At 36.6% G+C, this 22,317-nt stretch overlaps 1 protein-coding gene across 3 annotated transcripts in view; it reads right to left on the reverse strand.

Moving 5' to 3' along the window:
• Positions 1-22,317, reverse strand: part of GPD2 (glycerol-3-phosphate dehydrogenase 2) — a 147,302-nt gene that overhangs the window by 77,305 nt on the left and 47,680 nt on the right. For 2 of the 3 annotated variants that reach the window (XM_055292077.2, XM_055292076.2), the window contains exon 3: positions 12,011-12,182. In XM_055292077.2, the coding sequence (XP_055148052.1) occupies positions 12,011-12,182 (172 nt within the window). Of the gene's footprint in view, positions 1-12,010; positions 12,183-14,967; positions 15,106-22,317 lie in introns of those variants that run through there. The other variant, XM_055292079.2, reaches the window with a different exon arrangement.

The following is a 22,317-nucleotide window of genomic DNA, read 5'->3' on the forward strand; positions in this document are numbered from 1 at the left end:
AGGCAAGCACTAATATTAGTATTTTTGGTATTTTACACAGTTACAAGGTATCCATTCTGGGGAACCAGGGTGTGCTTGTTAATTTATTATTATAAAAAAGGAGTAACATTTAAATTTTTTCTAGAAGTTCTCAGATACTGTTTTGAGAAATACTATTATGCTGACTGTCAGGAGAACTATCAAGATGTTTTCAGCTGAGAAATCAGATTAAGGTTCAGAAAAGATTTCTCTGACTGAAGGAATGAGGGGCAGAGGTAGGACTGGAGGCAGGAGACCTTTTGGAGGACCAGTGTCATATAACAGGAGTTGGGGCAATGAAGAATCCGGCCTCACAAGGCAGAGATGGTATTGAAGAGTGATATAAAGAGAAAATTTTATGGGCTGTGTTGTCAGGATGGATTTTTTTTTTTTTAATTTCCCAAATTGACAGAGTGTGAGGCAGGGAACTACTCTAGGAATTAGCAAGCCCTCTCAGGAGGATATTTCAGGATATTTAAGTGAGAGCTAACACTTTAAAGCTCTCAAAACTGCTTTTTCCAGTATTGGACATTTTAAAAGTTATCACATGTACTTATGTGAGAAACCCTAGTGAATACCAACAAAAGTTAAAATGGGCCTCTCTGTCAAACCAGGCTTTTTTCTTGTCCCATTATTTCTAGTGTCAAATCATCAAGTTACCCACCAGAATTTCTGGAAAGAAAGGATACTGCTCCTTCCAGAGCAAAAAACTTAAAATTTTAGTTTCCAAAGTTATAGCTAAATTGATATATTAAAATGCCACATAACATAAAAGTATTACTGAAAGTTTTCCAAACCACAAAAAAACTCTAAAAATTTTATTTAATTTTCAACTGCTATTATATGCTAAATGTTTTAAATCTCTCATTTTGTTGAATGAAAAGTAGAAAGGAGGAAAATAAAATCAAGACATTATTAGAAGTCATAGCTGCAACTCAACTATTTCTTAACTAATTAACCAACCAACTGCAATGAAGACAATAACATTTTTAAAAGCCTTTTGAGGTTCTTCTGTGGTTCTGTTATCTAATCTGTCCCTTTCTGTTTCAATTCTCAAAAATCCAAATTGTTTCCTCACCTCAAAAATTACTGAAATCAAATTAAGAGTTCAGTTTTCTGGTATGTTAAGTAAAGGCAAGGAAGTGAAAAGAGGGAGGTGTTTTATCTTCTCAGAGAGTAAATAGTATTAAGTGATATTCAATGCTAGGATTTTGTGTTCTTAGGTAAAATAATTAAGTCTGAAGGGCATAAAAAATAATGCACCCAGGATTCAAGCAACTACTCCTTACTACGGATTTGAGGAGGCTGGGGAGAGATCGTCCTTCAGAGTAGGAAGAGTGACCTCCTTACATTACAGGCAGGGAAGGGCTGGCCTCTCTATGTATTGAAGGTAATTCACTAAATTAGTTCAAGATTTTATAACAAGTTTTTTTTTCTTTTTCTTTTTTCTTGTTAGCAGCTACTTTTTATGGAAGGCAATAAGCTCTATCTCTATTAAGATGAAACAGAACATTTAGTGGGAGTGGTAGTATTATTATTTAAGGCTTTGTTTTTATTATTGATTACTTTTAGTAGGTAGTCTGGGGAATTTTGCGACAGTTATAAAATATTAATATTTGGAGTAAAATTACCTGAAATCTTAGGCAGAATAATAAGATTAGTTAGAGTAGAAGAATAAAGTCAACTTGAAATCTATATTCCATTTACCATCTCATCTGTTAGCAAGCTGAAATTGTATCTTCTAGGTGGGGCAAGGGGTATGAACTAACACAGCTCTTTACAGCTTTGTCTTTTCTGACCTGAGTGAGAATGTCTAATTACTTCCAACTAAACCAATTCATGGATCAAAACAGTTGGATGAATATAGAAGGATAATTACAATCTAAGAGGAAAAATGGCACGACATTTAACTTTCACAACATGAAATAGAACAGAAGTATATTTTAATACCTTTTACTGATTATCTTATTATGCATGAAAACATGCTCAATATAATAAATGCAGAGAAGCAAAGAGAACAAAATAAAACTCTCCTGTAATCACACCACTCAGAGATAACCACAGTTGACATTTGGGTATTTAAACGTTCACATTTTCTATGCATGTATATAATCACATATGTACATTTTTGTAAAAATAGGATCATATGGTATATTTGATTTTTTTCATTTACCACTGTTTATTGTAAACATTTACCCATGTCAATAAATATTTTTCTATAATTTCATTTTTAACATGTGGATAGTATTCTATTAATTTTTATAATTTATTCAATTTCTTATTTTTGAACATTTGGATTATCTCATTGTTTCACTATTACAGATAGTATTGCAAGATTATATTTTCATTTAAACTCCTTGTATCTTTAATTATATCATTAAAATAAATTTTAAGAAATGTCACTATTAAGATATTTCTAAATAGAAAGGTGAGAATAATCACTCTGAAATAAGTATCAGAGACACCAAGACTATAGCACAAAAAATCAAAAAATTTAAGATGCTTTGTATGTTAGCACCATAAGAACAGGTATTAAAGCCACATGCTGCACAAAGGAAAAATTATACAGTTTTTTTTTTTAAAGGTGAGTTTATCTTTCTTTAGAAAAGCTTTGGGCACTTAACTTTGGATTTCAGACAGCCATTGCCATTAATAAGAAAAGGGACTAACCCGAAGGCTGAACATTTTATGGGAAGGATCAATTCCTCTAAAATATCATCCTCTTGTAAAGCTGCAAAGTAATCCTGACTTGTTAATCCTCACGATCAGGATACTATGCTTTGGCCTGGTATTTTCTAAAAGTGAATGTTAGCATTTTACATAAATATATGATATTGAATTGGTTATTTAATATCTATTTCTATGTTTATATTAGAAAACAGATAAATTATATTAGAAAACAGATTAATAGAGATATGATGTTGTTAGAACACATCATTAACATACTTTCTAGTTTGTTAAGTACACACATGATTATGGAGTCACAAAACTGTACTAGGCTGTAACAACTGCAATAACACAATTTTGAGGAATAAGGGAGTTGCTGCTGTTGCTTTTTATTTTTACTTTGGTATTATCAAACATACCCAATGTTCAAAGAGAGGAAGAATATCCAAATAATATAGAAAGGCAAAAAAAGAAAATGATGTAAAAAACTATACTAATGGCCTCCTGGTTTCCTAGTTACAAAATCCACAGATAAACAACGTTAACTATTAAAACTGTCTTATATATTTTATCAGAAACTTTTCTATGCTTACTAAAGAACACAATCTGATACCATCTTGCTTTAAAAATGAATAAAAATTAGCACTCATTCTTCACAACTTGCTTTTTTTAAATTTGTAACACATCTTAGCCATTTTCCCTGTAAAAACTTATACATCTATCTCTTTTCAATAACTGAATATCCAATTTATTAAGCCAGACTCCAATTTTTTGCCATTATAAATATTGTCATAAATAAAATTCTGACCAGTATGACATTGTGAGCTCAGCTTTGAACTCTTCTTTTTCTCTAAACACAGAAAATTATATATGCATATATTTTAAAGGACATAATTGACTCAAAAATAAGATTAAAACTCAATGGACTTGAAATGCAGCAGAAACTCAGAGCAGAATGTTTAGACCAAAAGCTTCTCTCTTGCCAGGTTCAAGGTCTAAAAATGGGCAAAGGCAATCAAGATCTCAGTTCCAAAAGGGTAAGAGGAATATAATTATCCATTACAAGGAAAGGTAAAAAAGCCAGAGGAGCATTTGATTGTCGGGACTGAAGAAAGTCTCTGCCTCTTGTGCAAGGAGGTTGACAAGCTTCTCTTGACCACTCTCTGGGCCCAGGAAGCAGAAAGACAGATACAGCCTTGGCACCAGCACCACAGCCAAGGCACCACTTGTCTCAGCCGCTAGTCTGCAAGGTCCCCAAAATCAACAAGGGCAGGAGTCTTTTGGTTCCACAAAAAGTCTCTGATGGTACTTAAGGATGGTCATTACTATACTTACAGAGTTGAGGGTATGGAAAAACAGCATGAAACAAAACTGATCTAATAAGGGCAGAAAAGGGGGAAAAGAAGCAAAATAAAAAGCATGAAAGATTAAAAAAATACAAAGCAGATGCACATGGCATCAAAGAAATGTAAATGGATTCCATTTACTGATTAAAAGACATAGTCTATTAAGTGTAAAAAGAAATAAATAAATATAATCTAGCTATATACTATTCATCACAGATATAACATAACAAAAGGATTTAGAAAAGTGTAGAATGGCCAGGTACAGAGGCTCATGCCTGTAATCCCAACACTTTGGGAGACCAAGGTGGGAGAACCACTTGATTTCAGGAGTTCTAGACCAGCCTGGCAATGTAGCAAGACCTCATCTCTACAAAAAATTTAAAAACTTATCAGGCCTGGTGGCGCACACTTTTAGATCCAGCTACTCAGGAGGCTGAGGTGGTAGGGTCTCTTGAACCCAGGAGGTTGAGTCTGCAGTGAGCTATGACAGAGCCACTGCACTCCAGCCTGGGCAATAGAGTGAGACTCTGCCTCCAAAAACAAAACAAAACAAAACTTGAAAAAAAAAAAACCTGAGATAAACCCTGTCTGTTTGCTATTTTGTAAATATTTCCCAAATTTCACCTTTTTGCTTTTACATCTTTTGCCATGGATACATCTTAATTTTTATAAAATCAAAAGCAGGCTTTTCCTTTATGGCTTTTTGGTGTCATACTTAAAAACCTTTCCTACCCCATTTTTTAAAAAAATTTACATATACTTGCTTCTAATAGTTTTATGATGTTTTAATGTTACATCCTTGATTCACATGGAGTATGATAAAACAGAATATATATGCATGCATACATATACAGACACACACACACACACACACACACGCATATATATAAATGGGGGGAGTGGATACTCCAACATCATTTATTAAGTAACTAATGATGACAGTTTTGAAATGCTGCCTTTACCATATTCTAAACTTCATGTATTTAAAGTTAGACTAATTTATAGACTCCATGACTGATTCTCTATTCCTTTACCAGATTATTTTAATTACAGTAGTTTTAGAATACGCTTTAGTATCTGATAGGTCTCTACTTCCCTTTTCACTAGTCTTTTTCAAAATCAGTCTAGTAAATCTCACAGGTGTAGTTCTCTTCTTAAAGTTTTAGTTTCTTAAGTCCATTCCCCGACCCTGGCCAAAGGAAAGCACTACATTAATTAAAATTATGTTAAATTTCCAGATTAATTTTAAGAGAAATTTGCAATCTAGTCTAATTAGCTGTGTCCAGCAAAGAGCAAACTTTCACTTCCTGCAATTCTAGCTTCTGAAGTAGAATTTTCTCCCACCTTCATGGTGGAGGGGTGGAGACCATAATTCTCAGAATGCACTGTCTCTAAGGGTCTCCCTTTTCTGCATTTATCCTGCAATGCACACACCTCCTTACTTTCCCAAATGTTTATTTATAGAGAAGAATGTTATTATTATCCTCCATTTATGCCTGAGAAACTTAAGGCTCTCTGTAAGGTTAAGCCACTTGTCGAAGGTCACAGAGGTAGTAAGCAATGAAGCCAAGACACGACCCAAGTTCATTCTAATTCCATAATACGTGTCCTTAATCACTGCACTATACTGCCTTAGGAATTAGAGTGGGAATTCAAGAATTTCTAGCCAAATACCATTTATAAAAGTCTGCATTTGTAAACAAGAGAACTACAATTAATGTTTTCCTCCAGAAAGAGGCAGTCTTCTCTGGAATTTGAACTGAAGACATAAAGGTTAAATTTTACACATCAGATCTTATTTTATTTTATTTTCTACAGGCCCACCAAGAATGCAAATACATCAGATTTTAAACCAAAAATGTACTAGGTAATCCCAGATACATACAGGTAAAGTTACATAAAAGAACATAAAAAGCTAAAGAGAACACCTTGAAGAATCTGTGGGAGTGGATATATTTATCAGATTCTCCTTTTCCAGCTTCCTTTGGGAGCAAAGTACCCACAACTGGACTTTTGGGACATGCTTCTGTCCTAGAACGGGACATAGAGGTGTTAAAGAGTGAAGCAATTTCTATTGATCCTAGAGACCTGCAGGAGAACGTGAGGAGAAGTCTGCATATTGTGTTTATAAAATAATATTCCCAAATGAAACAAATGAAAATTGATTCCCAAGAAAATGCAGATGATAAGAATGCAAATAAATGTTCATTACGAAGACTCCATGACTTTTTGTCTTTCCTCTATAGTCTTTGTTTATCTATTACTAAAACTGCATTTGGGCACAGTACTTTATCAAAAAGCTCATGCAAACATTTTTGTACAAGTCCTTGAACATCTAGTGGTTCCCCCAAAAACTTTGATGTCCTGAAAAATCTAATTATTACTGGTAACTTTAAAAGATCACAGTAATTTATTTTTGTCAAATGTGACTAAAGATTAATGGATACAATCAGGAATAATTTGGTGAAAACATATCAAACGCAGAGAAAGCAAAATTTGTTGTTAAGTGAAGCATCAAATATGATAAAAGAGCAAATTCCATGAATGAACTGCAACAATGCACAATTCATTAACCAAATGCCCATGATTATTTCACACTTCAGAGGGCCACTGATATGATCAGGAATTGTAGTAAAAGGATAAATTTAGATTACCTTCAGCCATCTCTTTATAAATTTTAATTATAAACACTACCCCCAGAGGGCTACCAGCATAATAAAAGAAATACAAGCTAAAGTTTGCCCATCCTTTTTATAAATCATAATTCCACATATATAAAATAAGGCAATTATTTTAAGACCACAATTAATACGTCAAGATATATTAAAAATACATCATTTTCTTAGCTACTACTAACTGTAAAAATTAAAAACCTGATCAACTTTCAGGCTCTGGAAACTCTTAACTATTCAAAATTGTCATCCTTATCATCACCACCACAACTATTATCACCCACAATCACCTGCTAATATACTAGCTAATACCTTGATCACTATGGAATGCCCTTCACTGCCAGAAGAAAAAGTTTATTTGTTCAATAAATAGTAATAAACTGCTAAGTTGTTCCTTGAAATCAAGGCCACATCTTACTAGTCTTACTATTCTCAGAGCTGGTTCAGAACTTGATTGACAAATAGTATTGTTTTAAATAGAAAAAAAAACACCCAAAAACCACCTAAAGAATAATTAATAAGAACATCAATGCAATGAGTTTTTCCATAAAGTTATTAAATGAAAATAAATAAAATGGAATTTTGCCATTAAAAATAATGAATACTATATAAATGTAAAGACTGATATAAACACACTACTATTTGAAAGAAACACACTGCAAAAAATACAATCTTGTCTTTTTTTTAGAAACTATAAATATACAAAGTGCACAGAGGCAAACATAGTAAGACTTTTCAGAAGGTGAAAAAGAGTAAAAGTCACTTAGTGATTGCCTTATTATTACTGCACTTGAAGTCTTGCAATCCGACCTTTAACTCTTGCAGGGAAGTCTGGCTTTGTAACTTCATGACCCTTTATCACCTCCAGGCCTACATTTCAACAATTTCCTCTGCTTTCATAGAATCTTGTCTCATTTTTTCTTTTCATCATTGATATCCAGTCAATTCTCCATTCCAGATTCTATGTGACTGTCTATTTTCCGTACCTCTACTCTCAGTAATACTGGACACACACACACACACATATAAATACACACATACACACATAAATGTCCCATGTGGATAATAAATTTAAATTTTCGAACAGCAAAGAAACCCCTATTTTCCTGTCATATTCTCTGCAATGACACCCCTTACTCCCACCCGTAAGTAGAACATCTCACCTCATATTTGTTTAAGAGTAGCTCTTCATACTCACACAAACTCTTTATGTCTTAGAATTTACCCTTTGTTCATGTGTTTTTTGGCTGCATAAATGTCTTCTTTTGAGAAGTGTCTGTTCATGTCCTCTGCCCACTTTTTGATGGGGTTGTTTGTTTTTTTCTTGTAAATTTGTTTGAGTTCATTGTAGATTCTGGATATTAGCCCTTTGTCAGATGAGTAGGTTGCAAAAATTTTCTCCCATTGTGTAGGTTGCCTGTTCACTCTGATGATAGTTTCTTTTGCTGTGCAGAAGCTCTTTAGTTTAATGAGATCCCATTTGTCGATTTTGGCTTTTGTTGCCATTGCTTTTGGTGTTTTAGACATGAAGTCCTTGCCCACGCCTATGTCCTGAATGGTATTGCCTAGGTTTTCTTGTAGGATTTTAACACTGGCCATCAGAGAAATGCAAATCAAAACCACAGTGAGATACCATCTCACACCAGTTAGAATGGCCATCATTAAAAAATCAGGAAACAACAGGTGCTGGAGAGGATGTGGAGAAATAGGAACACTTTTACACTGTTGGTTGGACTGTAAACTAGTTCAACCATTGTGGAAGTCAGTGTGGCGATTCCTCAGGGATCTAGAACTAGAAATACCATTTGACCCAGCCATCCCATTACTGGGTATATACCCAAAGGACTATAAATCATGCTGCTATAAAGACACATGCACACGTATGTTTATTGCGGCACTATTCACAATAGCAAAGAGTTGGAACCAACCCAAATGTCCAACAATGATAGACTGGATTAAGAAAATGTGGCACATATACACCATGGAATACTATGCAGCCATAAAAAATGATGAGTTCGTGTCCTTTGTAGGGACATGGATGAAACTGGAAAACATCATTCTCAGTAAACTATCGCAAGGACAAAAAACCAAACACCGCATGTTCTCACTCATAGGTGGGAATTGAACAATGAGAACTCATGGACACAGGAAGGGGAACATCACGCTCCGGGGACTGTTGTCGGGTGGGGGGAGGGGGGAGGGACAGCATTAGGAAATACACCTAATGCTAAATGACGAGTTAATGGGTGCAGGAAATCAACATGGCACATGGATACATATGTAACAAACCTGCACATTGTGCACATGTACCCTAAAACCCTAAAGTATAATTAAAAATATATATATATATACCTGTATTAATAACACTAAAAGAAAAAAAAAAAAAAAAGAATTTACCCTTTGTTTCTGTCCCTGAGAAACAAGTCTCTTACCTTCCTGCTAAAATCAAGATACATCTCTGATATCTCTGTCCTTGTATTTTCACAAGACCTTGTTCCTTATATTTCCCTTCTGCTATTAGGTTGGTACATGACATTTAAAAGTAATGAGAAAAGCCGCAATTACTTTTGCACCAACCTAATACTTGCATATTAAGGTTCTTCTCCCCTAGCACTGACTTTTCTCCCCTGAGTCTACAGAAATATTCAGATTACTCCTATCTTTATAAAAAGAAAAGATAAGAGTAAAACTCTTTGAAAAAATTTGAAGTGGAATTGAAAACATTCTTGAAACATACTGTCTCCCTTCTTTATATCCTACTATACCATCGTTACCTCCTTTCTATTTTCTTTTTCTCTTGAAAGCCTATGCTCATGACTCTTCCTTCAGTATCGTGTATCCATTCCCCATCACCAAACCTAAGGCAGTATCTCCCAAGTGGTCTATTCAATAAAGCCCAAAGGCTTTCCCCTAGCATACCAGACCCAGCCCTGCCTTTCCACTCTTCTCTCATGTTCTCTCATATATAGCCTCAATGCTCCAAATTACAACACATGCTGTCTCCCATATACACTGATTCCATGCTGTTCCTCCTGCACATTTTCTCAGACTGGAACACTCTGAGCAAGCAATATTTGCCTGTTAAAATGTTACCTATGCCAAATAGCATGAGTAAAGTTTCCCATTCCTGACCATTCTATGTAGATATGACTACCCTCATCTTTCAGTGTCCATAATGGCCCTGAGCCTTTTAAACGGCTCACATATTCTCTATCACGTAATCTGGTCTGTGCAAACAAGCACTATAGAACTGTGGGCATCCTAACGGTACCAACTCTATCAATCATCTTTGTACGCTCATTGTAGCACCTTGCATATCGCCATGCAGACAGCAGGCACTCAGCATATATTTGTAAAACTAAAATAAAAAGAATGGCTATATATTTTAGTACATAGCATGAAAATGCCTGCAGATACCAAGAAATACACTTTCCTGAATCCTACTGGGGAAATGATCCTCTTTGATATACAAAATTATCACCTAGTAAAGTCTAATTTCTAGGAGGAGTAGTTCCAAACAAGACCTCCATTATGTTGGGAATGTGTCCCCTCTTTCCACCTTCTTTCCCAGGCCTTCAAGGGGAAAAACCTGAATTCAAATTATCTATTCTCAAAAACTATTCTCAAACTGTTCTTCCTTTAGGCCTTAGTGTATCAAGGTTAATCTGGCTCAAATTATATTTCATGGTTGGAGACAGAAAATTTTACGAAAATTGGGGTCAACTTTGTAACAGAGTAGACTTCCTGTGCCTGTATTTTGAACTTGCCATTATTTAGCATTGACAAAAACGACTTAGGCTGTGAGGTCTGCATGGACCAAAATCTGAGTGTGGGTCCTGTGAAATCAGTCATCTAGGGTACTTTTGTGTGTGTGTGTGTGTAGACCTCATTAAATTCTTTTTATTTCCATAAGGGTAGATTCTGCCAGGTACATAAAGTAACTAAATCAAGAGTGGCTGCAGTAGTAATTTAATTGATCTGAGAAGAATTATTCCATCTAATAAATCATTCCCATTCAGTGTTAAAATATAATAAATATTGAACTTTATATAGCAACCAAAATAATCCACAGTCAAAGTTCCTTGCAGCAGTATCCTACCCAATTCGAGACATCTGAGGATACCACAATGGAGTCCTTCTCCAGGACAATTGGTTCTGAAAGTCTTTTACATTCATGTTAGTAATAGCAGCTATAATACTATCTATAATTTACTATCTATATTTCTACTTTGTGTGACAAGCACCGTTCTAAGTCTCTTCATGATTAACATGTAACTCTCACAACAATCATTCAGAGAAGGTATTTTTTCCTCATTTGAAAGACAAGGAACCTTAGACAAATTAAGTGCTTTGCCCCCCGTCCCCCAACACATACACATCTGTTAAAGAAGTTAAGCCAGGATAAGTACCCAGATTTCCCTGACTCCAAATTCCACGCTAATATCCACAGGCAAAACAAACATAGTATTTTATTAAATACAACACATCCAAGAGCATTGGTGTTCTATACTAAAATTTCTTTCATTACATGTCACGTTTCCATTTTCATCATGCCTTTCCACTAATAGAATGACTGAGACAGAACTATAGATTAGCAATATTTTCCATTATTTATTCGCATGAACTAAAGTTTCGCAAACTGCAGTCCATATTTCACTGGAAGAGATGATTTTAAGAGATACATGAACAAAGATAATGATTTTAATAAATTACTTCGGTTTAATAAATTTTTCTACCATTGACTGATATGTGATTTCAAGTGATATAAAAATGTTTTATTTTATATAAATACAAATATGTGCTTTAAAAAAAACCAGAACATCAAATTAATAAACTCATAAAATATAAAGTTTTCTTTTTAAATAAATTCATTAACGTGAAATGAGTTATATTTCATTTTAAAGTTGTGCAGTGCCTATATTTCAAAAACTGTGAAGGTGCTTCATTAAGGATGGAAAATCTGGAAACACAGAGAGAAATGTGTGTGGCCTCACTATTATAGACTGCATATTGTGTATTTACTGGGGAGAAGGGATGAAGTGTTATCCACATCAAGACTTACCTCTGAGCTGAACAATGGGAACACATGGACACATGGAGGGGAACAACACACACTGGGGCCTTTGGGGTGGGGCAGGGGGAGGGAGAGCATCAGGATAAATAGCTAATGCATGCTGAGCTTGTACCTAGGTAATGGGTTGATAGGTGCAGCAAACCACCATGGCACACGCTTACCTATGTAACAAACCTGCACATCCTGCACATGTACCCCAGAACTTAAAATTAAAAAAAAAAAAAAAGACTTACCTCTGGTGACAGCATCTAGCGCACAGCCACTTCCTGTTGCTCCTCCTCCAATAACAAGGATATCAAATTCAGATGTATTTTGCAAAGTCAGTAGCTGAGCTTCTCTGGAAGGAGGCTCCCTGTTAACTGGTTCTGAAATGCAGTCTGCTGCTTTAACATAGGCCAGGTTCATCTGATGTAAAAGCAGATCGCTTTCAGTTGTCCATTTGGAATGTCAATTTAACAAATTTTACAATATACTAAAAGGAGATTTCTAATAGAAATAAGGAATATAAGAGCTAAAGAGAGTCCACAGTCCACATAGAGTTATAGGACCAACTGCCTTGGGGGAAAACAATCCTTAAATTTCTCGGTGTATTTCTTTTCATGAATCACAACTATTTAGCCATAGGACACCTAGTTTCAGATTCAATGTCTCAACTGCTTCATATACAGCCAAGTTCAATTATTCACAACACTGTATAGCAATTCCCAAATACCTTATCTAAGGCAATTTATAAGGGAACATAAGGAGATTTTTTTACCCAGTACTAGCAATTCATTCAGATAACATTAAAGTGGTGAAGGAGGAGGAAAAAGGACTTCATGTCTTTCCACACTTTCTCAGAAGTATACATTCTTCATTCCTCAGTTCTCCTGACAAAACTATATTTTAGAGTTTGGGGGTATATAAGTTAAAGTCAGTACAATTAAAAAGAATTTATTAACAGAAGGTACTAAATAATGAGCTATGTTTAATGAGAATTATATTTTTCAGAAAAATTTAGTCAGACTTCCATATTAAATATTTTAATATACAACTATAGATTTTATATATTGAAAGTAATATAAATATACTATTACAGTTTGTTGGATTTTTTTGATATGGGGCTTCATTCTGTTGCCCAGCCTGGGGTGCGGTGGCACTATCACAGCTTACTGCAACCTCAGCCTCCCCAGGTTCAGGTGATTCTGCCACCTCAGCCTACGGAGTACCTGGGACTACAGGTGTGCGCCACCAAGCCTAGCTAATTTTCGTATTTTTCGCAGAGATGGGGTTTCACCATGTTGCCCAGCGTGGTCTTGAACTCCTAGAATCAAGCAATCCATCTGCCTCGGCCTTCCAAAGTGCTGAGATTACAGGCATGAGCCACTGCACCCAGCCCATTATTACAGTTTTTATGAAACTTCAACAATAATATAATTAAAGGCCCTGACATAGTCCTCCTAAAAAATAATGACCTTCCATATTTCTAGTTTCTTAAAGAATGTAGCTTATCATCCTAAATCAAAAATGATCCTGGACTTTAAAAATAAGTAGTTGCCAGAAGGCAGAGTCAAAAACACAGGAAAATGGTGTCTGGTTTTTTTCCAAAATGCTAATACTAGGTTTGTTCACTATAGCAAACAGTACTGGCCAGCATTGCTCTATTAGTATTCCACAGATATGTGACTTCCATTTTCTTTTCTTCAAATCACAGCATCATTGCAATCCATGATGGTGGTGTTTTTCCCATTCTGCTGCAGAAGCCCCATATGAAGCTCTAGACCAACAGGCCAAAGCATGTGCAAGAGGAGGTAATCTCAGGTGTTACCAAGAGATTATCCTAATCACCCAAAATAAGTGATTTTTAAAATTCATTCAAATAAAGGAAACCCACTTACCCCCTGCAGTTGCATTTAATTATTATCAGGCCAATTGGATTTCTATGAAAGTAAATCTAGAAGCCATTGGGTAAACTGAAAGAAACCCAGATTAGAATCAGAAGATCCCAGCCTGGGATTTAGCACCCAGTTACCAGCAATGTAACTGTTGACTCATTATCTCTGGTTTCTTCACTTGTAAAATGGTGACAAAAACCCCTGTGATTTCTCCTTGTATCTTTGGATTATCCTCAGTCCGAGTGGAATAATAATCTGAAAGTCATTGGTAAATGACAAAGTAACCACCAGAGTTGTTGCTGTTATCACTCTTTTAAATAATTTGATCTTTTAGTCACATATAATTAGGAATTTTCAAAACATGTTTTACTAAATTTCATAAAAACAAAAACTTATTATCAGGCTGCAAATTCTGACACCAAACCACAAAAATCTTATTTTTCATATAGCTTCTTTTAATTATCTGCTAATAATCATGTCCCCATTTTTTACCTTTATGTACATTTAGTTTGTTAACTAAATAAATGTAACCAGTAGGTACTATAAAGAACATATTTCAATTATGGTCTTTGCCTTCCATCTGATGAGAAAAAAAAATAATATGTATACATATACACACACACACACACACACATACATACATATATATAACAAGTACATAGAAAGAATAAATGCCACACTAGAGGGAAAAAAACGCCAGGCTATGGCCATTCAGATGAGGGAGGGAGAGTCTTTCATTTGAGGGTTTCAATTGCGCCAGGACAGATGGGTAGGACTTGGACATGAGACTGACAAGTGACTAAACCGCCAGAGCATTTTCACACATCAAAAAGATTGCTGACATTTTCTGCTTGGTAAGTTTTCGAGAAATACTTGAGAAATAAGTTTAAAGACCATATTATGATATAGTTCATTAGAACTTGGTAATACTAAAAGTCCTCTATTCTACTCTAAATGTGAACGTTAATCTTGATTGAGTTTTCCCTTCATCAAGTTTGCTGGATCTAAAAGGCATCACTAGTGTGTGAGGATTTCATTCCATTAACAACACTGTTTCTCCTATATTCACTCCCTCCCTTGTCCTTCTCATCACCAAGCTCTAACCTATCTCAGTCTCAACGATAATAAACACCTCTTACATATATCTCTAACAATTATCCTAAAAATTCCCGAAAGAACTGCCTCACTCCTTCCTCCTCACACTCACTCTAATCTGAATTTTCACATACACCCAATCACTACCAACAACCACAAAACTGACTAAATGCCAACTATGCCACCAAATCCAATAAATGCACAAATGATTGTTCACTCACCTGGGCATCTGGGGACAACTCTTTCTCTCTCCAGCCTCTTTGAATCACTCTCTCTTAGCTTCCTTTGTATGTCACTCTACTGCCCAAAATTAAACACCAAATTTCCTCTTAGGTCTATCCAATTCACTCTCCTCAAATCACTAAACTCAACAGAGAGAGAGAAAGAGAGAGAGAGAGAATCTTATGTACCCCATATCATCAAATATCCTTTATACCACAATAATTTCTAATTTTGTTCCACCATTCAGGAACCCAGATCTCACACTGCCTACTTGAGACCTCCATTTGGATGTCTTACATATATCTCAAAATTGGCCCAATTACTTTATCTTCTCAAACCTTTTTCTCTGTCAATGTTCCTCATCTCAGTAAGGGTGTCATTATACATGTAGTTGCTGGTGCCAGAAATGTGGAAACAACCTTGAGAGCTCCCAGTCTCTTAAGTCCTGTATCTGCTCAATCACTGAGTTTATCAATTCCACCTTCTAAAAAATTTCCATATCTAGTCACTTCATCTCCACTGCTACCTCTCAAATCAAGGTATCTTCCCTCTCCCCTATACTAACATGATATTCTCCCAAAGGCCTTCACACATTTACCCAGCCTCCTTCCATATCATTTTTCTATATTAAAACTGGAGTGATCATTTAAAAACCCAAATAATGTCATTTCCATGCATAAAACCCTTCAAGAGCTTCCAAATGAGTATATCTTTACTCAGGTTTCCAAGAATCTTCATGGTCTTTTACAATGGATAAAATTTAAAAAAAAAAAAAAAAAAAAAAAAGGCCAGGTGCAGTGGCTCACTCCCAGCACTTTGGGAGGCCGAAGCAGGAGGATCACCTGAGGTCAGGAGTTCAAGACCAGCCTGGCCAATGTGGCAAAACCCATCTCTACTAAAAATACAAAAATTAGTCGGGCATGGTGGCACACGCCTATAGTTCCAGCTACTCAGGAGGCTGAGATAGGAGAATCTCTTGAATCCAGGAGAAGGAGGCTGCAGTGAGCCAAGATCACGCCACTGCACCCCAGCCTAGGTGACAGAGGATATTCTGTCTCAAAAAAAGAAAAAGGTAGGGAGGGCAATACCAAGTGCTGGTGAGGATGCAACACAATTGAAACTCTCTTACACTGCTTATAGAAATGCAAAATTATACAGCTATTTTGGAAAACAGTTTGGGAGTGTCTTTTTTTTTTTTAGATGGAGTCTCACTCTGTTGCTTAGGCTGGAGTGCAGTGGCACAATCTCGGCTCACTCTAACCTCTGCCACCCGGGTTCAAGCGATTCTCCTGCCTCAGCCTCCCGAGTAGCTGGGATTACAGGTGCCTGCCACCATGCCTGGCTAATTTTTGTAGTTTTAGTAGAGACAGGTTTCACTATCTTGGCCAGGCTGGTCTTGAACTCCTGACCTCGTGATCCACCGGCCTCGGCCTCCCAAAGTGCAGGGATTACAGGTGTGAGCCACCGTGCCTGGCCAGGAGTGTCTTATAAAGGTAAACACATACTACACAACCAAGCAATCCCTCTCCTGGATAGTTACCCAAAAGAAATGAAAATCTGTGTTCACACAGAAGCCTGTAGGCAAATATTTACAATGGCTTTATTCATAATTGTCCTCAACTGGAAAAAAAAACTAAAACATCCTTCATCTGGTGAATGACTAAACAAACTGTGTATGCAATGGAATAATAAACGGAAATAAAAGAGAACAAGCTACTGCTACATACAGCAACACAAACGAACCTCAAATGCAATATGCTAAATCAGGGGTCAGCAAATTATGGTCTTCAGCCCAAATCTGGCTGCTCCCTGTTGTCGTAAACAAAGTTTCACTGGAAGATAGCCACATCCAATCATTTATGTGTTGTCCATGACTGTAATAGCAGAGCTGAATAGTTGCATCAGAGACTGTATGGACTGCAAGCCTAAAACATTTACTATCTGGCTCTTTACAGAAAAGTCTACTAATCCCTGCACTAAGCAAAAGAAGCCAGATTCAGAAGTCTACATACTACATGATTCCAGTGCTTCTGTTTATATCATGTTCTGTACAAGCAAAGCACAGAATCTAAAAACAGGGCAGTGGTTGCCAGGGTCTGGGAATGGGGGTACAAGGACTGACTACAAAGGGCATGAAAGAATGGTGAGGCTGATAGGAATGTTCTACAGCTTGATCGCAGTGCTCATTACATAACTGTATGTACTTATCAAAACTCATAGAATTATAAATTATAAAGGGTAAATTTTCCTGCACTTTATACTACAAATTGTATCTCAATACACTTGACTTCAAAAAAAAAATAAGTGAATTACGTAAAGAGCATTTATGTGCCAGACATTATTTTAAGGGTTTTGCTTTTTTTCTACTCATTTAATCCTCACAATAACTATATGAGTTAGGTACTACTAAGATCTGCATTTTACAGAACTATCTGAGACATACAGAAGTTAAGCAATTGGTCCATAAGTACACAGCGAGTTCATGGTAGAGCTGAAAATTGAACTTAGCCTGGCAACAGAGGCTGTTACAGTACTATACCACTCTGACACCACATATAATTTGAGAAAAAAATTTAAAAAGCATACTAAATAGTTATAATAGAGTGAGATATGACCAGCTGCCAAATCTAGAAAGTAGTTTGTTTGGTGTAGTTTTGTTTTGAAGGTTTTACTGAACAGTCCCTCCAAAATATTTTTTTTAAATATACAGCACTATTAAGGGTAATTTATTTACTTTCTGACACTACTTTTTAAAATAACATTTTATTTTTGTTTATTTTTTTCATAAAAGCTGGAAAGTGTTGCAACTGAGAAGCTAAGTACCACGTTTATTTTAGAGGCAGTAAACACAGCCTAAGGCCCTACTTATAATTATGACAGGAAAAAGACTCATTTTGGCTTCATATGGTTTTGAGTCACAAAAATACATCTGCACTCTACCTTTCCTAGAATATGTTGATTGAGGGGAAATAAAAAGGAGAAAAGCAGCAAGAATAAAACAGGTAACAACACGCTTTAAGACAAGAGGGCTTTGGGTTCCAAATCTTCCTAGACCTGCCCTCCCGTTGTTCACCCTCCTTTCTAAGGCAGTTTGATTACACAGGAATTTGGGATACAGATTTTATTGAAGGATTGATCTGGAGGTTCTAGGAGAAGCCTTGGAATGGCCACAGGCCCTATATTAACTGAGAGACCAAAACCTTGTGTCAGGGAGAGGGGCTGGTGGGAGGGAAGAAAGGAGGGGAGGGGAGAGAAGGAAGGAGGGTAGTGAAGGAAGGAGGGGAGGGGAGGGGAGGGAAGGAAGGAAGGGAGGGAAGAGGAAGGGAGGGGAGGGGAAGAAACAGGAAAGAGGGAAGGGAAGGGGAGGGGAGGAAGGAGGGAAGAGGAGGGGGGAGGAGGGAAGGGAGGGAGGAAGGGAGAAAGGGAGGAAGGGAGGAAGGGAGGAAGGAAGGAAGGAAGGAAGGATGGAAGGAAGGAAGGAAGGAAGGAAGGAAGGAAAAAACTCTATGTCCTGAGGAAACCCTGGGCCCACCATCATTTATTCATCAAACTTATTCATCCAATCAGTATTTTGTGGAGGCCTTCGAGGATTCTATAGCCCAGGGAAAAAAAACAAAAAGATAAAGAAGCAATTATAACATTGTTTAAAAAGTGGATATAGGCATAGAAAAGAGGCTACAACAGCCACAGGAGGCACCTCTTATACAGACCCAAGAAGGCTTCTTGGAACATGTAGCTAAATCAAGTAGAGAAAAAGTAATAGGCATTAGCTGGGTGACAAAAACCAGGAAAGGAAGTGGGAAGAGCATGTGTTAAAACTAGAAGTCGCACTAGAATGTTTTCTCTGCTTAGCACACTACTTTCTTAAAAACCAAATCATACATCCAATATTTTTAAATTGCTATATTTCACATCTAAATCAGAATTTCTATCTGAGATAAATCTGCTAAAACTGAGTAGCAGCTGCCATCCTTAGGCAGGGCTTGTGCGCTCTTGTTAGTCCAGGATTCCTGCTCACTGGCTTCTCACTTGTACCTCATCACTGTATCCCCTATAGACACATGAGTTCACCAACCTTGGCTTAAAGACAGGAACAACTCCAGCTCTATCAAATTCAGGATCAATTCCCTAATTCAGCCATTGAAGCCAGAAGAGAGGACAGCCCAACACACAAAACAAGCTGCCTTTTGCCTAGCATAATTCCAACCACAGCTCCCAAACACAAAATTTTTATCTTGGTGGAATTGGGAGAATATCTAATATGTAATAATACTTTGATGTTATTTCTATTATATTTAATTATGGGAGAAGTAGATTTTTTTCAACTTGTTAACCAATTTTCTCTATATTTTAGAAAGATAAAATTCCTTCAGCATTCTGATAGCAAACATACAGGTTTTGTCAAGAGACTCACATGAACACCTACAAAGAACTGAAAGCCAAGTTCACAATCTTTGATAGTTTACATCCCAGAGAACGTTCACCCTGAACAGGATTCAGAATGAGATCAGTTTTACTATGTCTGTATATCATTAGACTTGCAAATTAAAAAAAAAAAATCCTAGACACTTGCAACTTCGGGTGAGACCAAAAACAAGATCTAATAATCAGTGTCTATTTCTGAGAGAAGTGCATATTTAAGACCACAGGCAATTAACAACCAGGTTGTCCTGTAATCATATACAGTAATAATTGGAGTATAAAGTAGGGTCTCATGCAAATCACCTCAGACTGCAACCGTCACTCTCTCCCATAATATATGATTCGATCAATGGAATCGTTAGATTTAAGAGAAACTGCTTCCTGCTTTTTGTCACTAAAAAAACTAACCATATTTATATATTCCTAAAAAGAAAATCCAACAAGCATCTCCTCACAGTGAATCTTAAGATGTTTTAATGGCCTTTATTCACTTCCTGAATCACTTTGTGATTCTAAAAACTGACATTTTTTTTCTTGCACTTACATGAGAGTAAGCAACATTTCTCAGTGTAAACATATTCGGTGAGGGATTCATGATCACTCTGTAGATAGAGTTGCCAATGGTTACACCGTCATCTCCACTGGGGTCCACACAAAAGAAAAAAAGAGGAGCCCATCCTTCTGGGGTAGCTGAGAATGAAGGTCTAGTTCACCTTGAAGGTACTGTCCAGATTTTAAGTGACTGTGATTCCTTTGAGAAATCACACAGAAGTTCTTTTAATAGCAATTAGAAAATATCCAAACACTTAAATTATCAAACTTTTTATAGCTAAAAATTGAGGAAAACCCCTTGGTTCTGTCTGAATATATGTACTTCAAATAAGTTAACAACATAATTGACTATATGAGCTGAGATTTGGGAGATAGGTTTTCAAATATTTTAAAAACAGAATATATGCTTGCTTTTCAACTCTGATGGCTCACTGAAAGTCAGAGGACCTGGAGAGTAAGCCTGAGGTTGGGGTAGATAGAGAAGGAAGAAGAAATAGAACCATTAGTTGCCTAGAAGCTGCCAGCTCACACCCCTAACATTAGCTCCTTAGGTGTCACTCACACTTCCCATAGAAAGGAGGAATCTTTTGACCAGTGAGGAAACCTTTAGTTATCCCTTGAGCAAGTAATTCAAAGAAGCAAAATTTGATCCCAGGTTTGACTCCAAATCTCATGTCCTCAGCTCTGCTAGGTCATCTTTGCCTATATGTATGGGTCACTTGGGCCTCTAGATCTGCCCGCCTTTCTGGCATCAGCAGTGCAGAACTGTTAATAGCAGTTAGTGAGATCAGAAGTCCTAGGGCATCTGCCTCGCCTAAAGCCAACCACATTGGGCAGTTAAGTTGTCACACAGAATTCTATGAAATAGCACTTTTTTCTTTTTTTATTTGAGACATAGTCTCACTGTGTTGCCCAGGCTGGAGTGCAGTGGCACAATCTTAGCTCCAAGGTGCAACTTTCACCTTGCGGGTTTGTGCGATTCTCCTGCCTCAGCCTCCCCAGTAGCTGGGATTACAGGTGCCCCCCACCACACCTGGCTAATTTTTGTATTTTTAGTAGAGGTGGGGTTTCGCCATGTTGGCCAAACTGGTCTCAAGCTCCTGACCTCAGGTGATCTGCCCATCTTGGCATCCTAAAGTGCTGGGATTACAAGCATGAGCCAATGCACCCAGTCAGCACTTTTTCTTAATAATCTCCCCAAAGCATCTGGAAGTAGATCCAGAAGTGAAAAAGGGCTCACTCTTTCCCCATCCCTCTCAGGTGAATAAAATGATGCCCAACTGAGACAACCAGCTGGTTCCAAGCTTTATAATCTAGATGGCCTTCAGCAACACTTTAACCTATGTTCAAAAATAAATTTTGGCCAAATTTATAATGCATACTCATCATTTCTCTGTGAATTATTTCATCAAATATAATTTTTCTAGTTGGTACTCACTATCGTACAATTAGTTTACAGAATTACAAAACAAATAAAGTAAAATTGGAATCGCCTAACTTCTATTTAAATCATCTATTTCTAAAACTACCTAGAAGATGCTTTCCTAGCACAAACATAATTTAACTATTAAGCTGAAGGATGGGGAGTGGGGAGAGGGAAGCTAAAGGACTCTCCCCAAAGCATTTATAGAAAGTTTCCTCCGTCTACAACATCCCTAAAAAGTTTTTAAAAAGGCCTTAAAATGAATAGATAGTTGAAAATGAAATGCAAAGTCAAATCAAAATGAATGTCAATGTTGCTCAGTTAGCAACAGCCTAGCAGCTCACCAGCTGTCAACGTTAATCATAGCTCAGTCGTTGACTCACTGAGTGACCTATAGAAGTACAGTTAACCTCACTGATTTTGTATGCCAGCAACAAAATAGCATCACAAACTCCTCGAAGGCCTGATGTGAGTTATAACTCAAAGATATTGCCATGGCCCCACTTTGGGGGCTAAGTGTTAAATAAAAACCAAAATTATAAGGAAGATGATAGGATGCTCTTCAGAGAACATTTCCAGCTCTGTCTGCATAATTTTAGTGCTTTGATGAAACATGTCTCTGAAAAAACAGTTAACCATATAGAGTAGTTAAGAATAGTTTCAACTGGCCTTATCTAAAATACAGATTATTCAGAATCCTCATCAAGCTTTAGATATCAGACACATTCGCACAAATTTAGTTATATTTCTAAGAGAAAAACAGTTCTTCCAGGAATCCATGCAAAGGGTTCTAAATAAGAGAGGCAAATGAATGATACAGTCTTTGGCATAACCCTAACAATAAAATTCTCATCGAAAGAAATATAGCTTATTTGTCCACCAGATTAGAAACTAAATTCAAGACACATACGTAATGGCTAAATGCTTAACAAAACTTTTTCTCTTCTTCCAG

This window comes from Symphalangus syndactylus, chromosome 9 (genome assembly GCF_028878055.3).
Source record: "Symphalangus syndactylus isolate Jambi chromosome 9, NHGRI_mSymSyn1-v2.1_pri, whole genome shotgun sequence".
In the NCBI taxonomy this organism is placed as follows: domain Eukaryota; kingdom Metazoa; phylum Chordata; class Mammalia; order Primates; family Hylobatidae; genus Symphalangus; species Symphalangus syndactylus.